Source organism: Diplotaxodon limnothrissa, linkage group LG11 (assembly GCF_057381915.1).
Source record: "Diplotaxodon limnothrissa isolate DT_005_m linkage group LG11, D_limnothrissa_male_GT1.1, whole genome shotgun sequence".
Classification (NCBI taxonomy): domain Eukaryota; kingdom Metazoa; phylum Chordata; class Actinopteri; order Cichliformes; family Cichlidae; genus Diplotaxodon; species Diplotaxodon limnothrissa.
In genome coordinates, this window is record NC_140606.1 from 22,300,813 (window position 1) to 22,307,562 (window position 6,750).

Below are 6,750 nucleotides of genomic sequence, written 5' to 3' on the forward strand. Positions count from 1 at the left end.
GTAGTAGAACACTAACTCCTTTCCTTCATGAAATTTGATATATTACTTAAATTCGTCAGACCCAGTTACCGACGCATGATTTTCTCTAAATGCTAAAATAGGTTGCTAATTTATTTCAGATTGCCTCGGGTATGTGGTTTAGAGATCTGATTAAATTGTTGTCAAACTAATGCAGCCTATTTTTACCACATGGGACTTAATCTAAATTAAATGACCTCATTGCTGAGTGGACTGCTTGTTGCGTTTGTATCTCTAATGAATAATCTTTAAACAAACTTTTAACTTGTCACCTTTAGTCTGATGCTTTTGGCCAGTTTCCTGACTCAGTCATATTGCCTACTGAATCAGGGTTGCCTAGTATTGCCCCCTATGTACTGCCACCAGTACTACAATACAATGGGCGAGTGGACTACTCACATAAAAGGGTTTCAGGTCAAGTGAGTCAGTGCTATCACTATGCAGACAGTATTTGACTAGTTCAATTTCAAAATGCTGAACTGGACACTTGAAATCCTGTCAAAGTAGAGTGGCTCACATTAGAATGAATTTGGTGGTGAAATATAAGGATCAAAAATCAAACATGTAGTCAGATTTATTGAATTGCAACACACACACACACACACAGAGGAAAAAACTATAAAGTTGTCTGTTGTACGGGTTTTGATGAATGCTCAATCATCCAGGTAAGGAAATCCCAAAAGTAGCATTTTTAATGTAGAGGCCTTCGGTAAATGGTCTTTGATCATGAGAACTTGCATATTAATGATCAAGGAACTGACCTCATAGCCCATTGTTCATTAAGTTTCAGTCATTGTGCAGATGCATTGTTTATAAAGTTGGGGGAACTTGGAGTGAGCTAAGACTGAAAAAGTCACTTAAATGAGTGATGAAACGTTTCTACCACTGAAAACACTACGCCCAGATGAACATAATCAACTTTTATTTCCTAACAGATTTGTCGCAGTCTGGCGAGGGCAGACTGTATGAATTGACAAGAAGGACCCAAAATGCAGACTCCAAGGAACAGGGAACAAAACTTGAATGTTAACAAAAAGCGAGCCGTTTAATGAGGCTGGTAAAAGGTACAAACAAAAAGCAAGGCAAACTGAAGCAAAATTAACACAAATCTAAACTGGGAAATCTAAACAAACACCTGGTGTAAAGAACATGGCGTGAACAACAGACGACCTGACAAAGAATGACCAGAACACACCGACTAAATACACACAGGAGGATAATGAGGGAAATGGAAACACATGGGGAAACAGCTGACACACATGAACATAAGGACATCACAAGAGGAGAGCAAAACTAAAAACATTGAACATAGGAACATCGGACCTCTGCAAAATAAAACAGGAAACATAATGAGACGCAGACATGACAAACCTGCACTTGACAACGTAAGACACAGACATGAAACACATGAAGGGCAAGGGAGACTTAACAGGGGATGGAAGACACAAGGGGAATCTAATAACAAATGAAATAGAAAAACTAATGAGCTTAACCATATACTATAAACATCAAAATAAACTAAAACTCAAAACACTGGGTCATAAGACCCAGGATCGTGACAAGATTATTTGTGAGTGCAGAATACACGTTTCATGTCTATCCACATTTAACTGTTCCGTGTTCTTGCACCATATTTGTCATAATATGTGTGCCAGCCAAATGCAGGATGCCAACTTTTACATCTAAAAATCTTTATACGGGTTTGTCGCAATACTGTAGTAACCATCTGTTTTCTTCCACTTATCCAATTCCTGGCTCATGTTGGGGGGGGAGTCTACCCCAGCTCTCATAGGGCAAAAGGCGAGGTACATCCTGGGCAAGTCAGCAGTCTACTGCAGGACAAACAAGAAAACCAAGGAATTAAAGCCATCTTTTTATTATCTACAATTCCTTTACTTCTATAAACTGCAACAAGGTGTTCTTCTAATCCTTCAAGCAATGTTTTATGAGTATAGAATTAATGCGTGAAGCAGGGGTAGGCAACTCCAGGCCTCGAGTGCCGGTGTCCTGCAGGTTTTAGATCCCACCCTAGGTCAACACACCTGAATCAAATGATTAGTTCATTACCAGGTCTCTGGAGAACTTCAAGAAATGCTGAGGCGTCATTTAGCCCTTTAAATCAGCTGTGATGGATCATGGACACATCTAAAACCTCCAGGACACCGGCACTCGAGGCCTGGAGTTGCCTACCCCTGGAGTAAAGCATTAACTAAGTGATCCTGCAGGGACAGGGTATACGCACATATTTCTGTTATGATAGATGTTGTTTTGTCAGATGAATATGAGTAGAAGATAATAACAAAAAGAGGTGGAAAACAATTGCTATTTAAATAGAAATAATCTAATTGAAAGAGGGCTTCACATTGACTAGGACAGTTCAATCTTGACCTTAGGTAGTTCGTTAGAAATAACAAAAGTTCTCTTATTGAGATATTTAGGCACCATAAGAAGCTGTTGGCACTTGCAAAATATGCTGCAAAACCCAATGTGATTATGGCCCACTTCCTCTTTTTTTATGATCATGCTTTTTACACTTAACATTTGATATCTGACACTCAATAATCTTATTGGCTTTTCGCCACAGTCCAACCTCATGAAGCATACTTGAAATATATGAGAGACTTCAAAATTCAAAAGGGTTGATCTTTGAATGATCTACTGGTAATCTCTATTTCTGTTTAAGAAAATATTACGGAAAAAAACAAACAGAAGAAAATTGGAATTTGTGACAGAGAGTGGATAATTGATCAAAAAGTGGGCTTGGTTTTTGTTTTATCTCAGATGTCGTCTAAGCAGCTCCCGCCCCCTCATGTCATCACAGCTATACCCTCCTTGTCTTCTCCCTTCACATGCACACCAGTACTCACGTCTGCTGGTTTGCGTGTCATGCAGCTTCAGCTCTGCGGCTAAGAGGCAGGAAATCAGATATTTCAGTAGTTTGCCAAGAAAGAAGAGAAGGTGAGCTCTTATAACTTTATTTAACACAGTTAAAATTTTTCTCTTACATATGAGATTTAGCAATTTGGTTTAAGTGGCATTTTGCAAGTGTGAAATTGTTAGAAAAAAATATGCTTTCTGCAATATTTCTAATCTAATGTGTAGAGAGTTGACCTGCTGTTTCTGACTTATTTTAATAAAGTCTCTGTTTCCTGCAATACATAAAAGAAGAGTGACTTCAAATAGTAGTTTTATTCTTTTTTTATTCCAATTCTGCCCAAAGGGTTCATGATCTTTTGTAACAATGTGTCAAGGCGCAAAAGTGACTCAAGGGGTTATTGCCACACGACGCTGCGCATGTCACCACAATGTTCATAAAATGTCTCTCAATAAGGATCTTTCTCAATACGTGCTTCCTTTGGCCTCATACATATGCAATTTTTATAGTCTTCACATGGCCGTGTCACAGATACAGTGGAAACAGTATAGCGTGGTATAATTGGAACAATACCACACCTAATCATATTTATATAATTTCTGAGTGTTTATCAGCTGCTCTAGAAATATATTGCTTCAGGAATATTTTGATTAAACCCTCTGTATTTCATCAGTCATGCTGTTCCCTGCCAAAAAAAAAAAAAAAGAACAAAGAAATCCTCAATCTTAAGCCACTTTGTGCAAACATTTAAAGGCAGTTCTTTTCATTTATAACAGCATAATTTACTTCAATGTAATGTTTTTGCCTCAGCTTTCCACAAACCCTTTAATCTATTGATTGCATACAGGCGACGCACTTCACTGGAGATCATTTAATTCAACTGTGACCTTCACCCGCTGATAAAACGACTAAATACAGTCTCCTCTGATTCCACAAGAGGGCACCAACATGGAGCTCCTGTACAGTGACGGCGCAACAGCAGTCTGGAAATATTTCAAAAAAAGCCAGCTAACAAAAACTACATAATTTTATAATGCAGAGTATCCACCCTAGGGGATAAACATTTATGTGATGTGCATAGATGTTCCTGACATGAATGGGAAAGCTAAATGTTTTAGAGATATAGTAGCTGAAATTTCACTATAACACTGAACATATCATGATGAAAAATTGGCTTATTTTTTAACATAACAGGCACAAGGATAGATCTCTGTGTATTTTTAAACTCAATTCAGCCTTCAGTAAAAATCAAAGTGTTTTATGGCTTGCTTGAAACCATGTTCTACCAGGCGACTATCTCTCCCGTAACATCATCAGCTGAAACTGTGATGATCGTGTGTTTGTTTTGGCCTCTAAATGACTTTCTGTCTTGACTCAGAGACGTTTATGTTCCCTTTAAGCTCCAGCTTCAATGTTGACAACAAGATAAAAAAGTAATCCCGTTTTCTGCTTTGTTTGTTTCAAAACGGGAAGTTACCTGTCCCGTCCAACCTAATGTGACATACGTCAAAGTGACGGAATCTTAACACATAAAGATGTGAATGAAAGATCAGATTCTGTAGAGACATCTGTGCTTCATAAATAACTTGTAACATTTGTTACAGCTTTTTTGTACTTCATTTCCTAATTATAGTAGCTGGAATGACGGACGGGGAGAAAGCTACTTCTGTAGAGCATGGACACACAGGTAATATCTCATCAACAATAGCTATGCAGCTTTCCATTAATGGTAAAATTCAGTTCTGTGTTATATAAAAAAAAGGACATCTGTATGTACAGTTGACTGGTCAGCTAAGACTTGTCACGGTACTGATTGTGTTTTTCTCCTAGTTAACAAGTCCTGTGTGAATCTGACGTGCTACATGGTCCTGAGTGACGAAGAGAGGAAAGCCATCGGCACCATCTGTTTCCTGGCAGGCCCTGTCACACTACTGGAAAATGTTCTTGTGCTTGGGGTGATTGCTAGCACAGCCACCTTGCGAAAGCGGCCATCCTATCTGTTTATTGGCAGCCTTGCTCTGGCTGATGTCTTTGCCAGTTGTTTCTTCACCATAAGTTTCTTACACTTTCACCTCTTTCATCTCAAAGATGGCCCAGGCGCCTACCTCTTCAAGCTAGGCGGTGTCACCATGGCCTTCTCTGGTTCAGTGGGAAGTTTACTGCTGACTGCTCTGGACCGCTACATCTGCATCTACCACTCCTCGACTTACAAGGTGTTGCTGACACGGCGCAGAGCCCTGCTGAGCCTTCTGATTCTCTGGAGTACAATCATCTTCCTCTCCTTCTTACCTCTAATGGGCTGGAGGTGTTCCACAGGCCTTACTCCACCTTGCTCAAACTTGTTTCCATACATCAATAAGCACTATCAAGCCTTCTGGACCAGCTTCGTCCTTGTGATTCTGGTTCTGATTTTGGGGGCTTATGCTCTCATCCTGTGGAAGGCCCACCGCCATGAGTGCTCAATGACCAGCTTCCAGGGAGCAGCAGGAAAAGCTCAATCTCGCATGAGGATGGATATCCGGTTGGCTCGCACCTTTGGCCTGATTCTGCTCATACTGGTGGGCTGTTGGGTTCCTGTGCTTTCTTTCATGCTAGTAGATGTCTCAGTGATCCTGACCCGAGACCAACAGCGAGCCTTTGCTTTCTGCAGCACCCTCTGTCTGGTCAACTCTTCAGTCAACCCACTGCTGTATGCCCTGCGCTTTCGAGAACTAAGAATTGCTCTTTTGCGGATGCTGCAAAAGCTGTGTTGCAAGGGAAGGTGTAAAAAACTCACAGAAGACTCAAGCCATGGACTACCCTCTGCAGAAGACAACTGTACTGCTTTATCTGACGATGAGATGCCCAAGGCCAGAACCACCAGACCTGACTCCATTTCAGAAATGGTCTACAGTCACCAGCTGACCATGAGAAAGTGAAGGAAGCTGAACGTTAAAATAAAAGAGAAGCAATACAGTTCGTGAAACACTTGTTTTCACGACAGCTGTTAGCTAGTGATCAACACCATCACTGTAGATCAGGATAAAATCTGTCTATACAAGGAAATGTCACTTACTGCTTTTTTTTTTATTGTAATTGCGAATAAGCTTGTAAATAAGTAAACAACGCATGATAACAGTACTTGTCAAAACAAAACACAAACCCTGGGAATTACAATGTGACCATTACACATTACTTTAATTATAAGAGATTATAAAGTATGTTGTTGACCATTAATCCGTAATGTTATTACCAGTTAATATGCTTAAAATAGAAAATGATAGTTACACAGAGGACACACGGAGCTTTTTTCAGCATTTTGCAATAACTGCACCCAAAAGATTTAAATGGAAATAAATACCTCTGCACTCAATCAGACTAAGTAAATTGTTTTGTACAAATGTATGCTACTATGTGTTACTAATATTTAAGCACATATAGAGGTCATTTACCTTTGACCTCCATGTTTCCCCTCTCACTACTTTAGCATTCCATGAAATCCTGGTTCCGTGAACTGAACTGCTGACTTTTGGGTTTGCCATTTGTTGCTAGCATGATTCTTTATTTTTCAGTGTATGACCCAGAGCACGCAGGAACAGAGGAAGCAGTGGGTCGCCAATCTGCACATGAATGCCAGGACCCCACAGAATTTCACACAATGCTCACTGCACAAATCCAAGCAGTGTGTAGAGGTGAATGGAGCAGATGTTAGGAAGAGAACGAGCACAGACACTAGAACAGTCTTTGCGATAGTAAAAGCTGGCAGCTGCAGTAGAGCGCACACTGATATGCAGTTACACTCACAGTGACACACAGCGTAACAGAGGTAGATAATCAGAGCTGATGCTTGTTGATTTAGACTTTAGAACACCTATTTC

The 6,750-nt window shown here is 40.1% G+C and overlaps 1 protein-coding gene across 1 annotated transcript; it reads left to right on the forward strand.

Annotated features, from left to right (window-relative positions):
- Positions 1–2,827: 2,827 nt before the first annotated feature.
- cnr2 (cannabinoid receptor 2) lies at positions 2,828–5,811 on the forward strand. Its single transcript, XM_085365359.1, has 3 exons — positions 2,828–2,976; positions 4,498–4,580; positions 4,724–5,811. Exons 1-3 carry the CDS (start codon positions 2,828–2,830, stop codon positions 5,809–5,811), a joined length of 1,320 nt encoding a protein of 439 aa, XP_085221485.1.
- Positions 5,812–6,750: the final 939 nt, after the last annotated feature.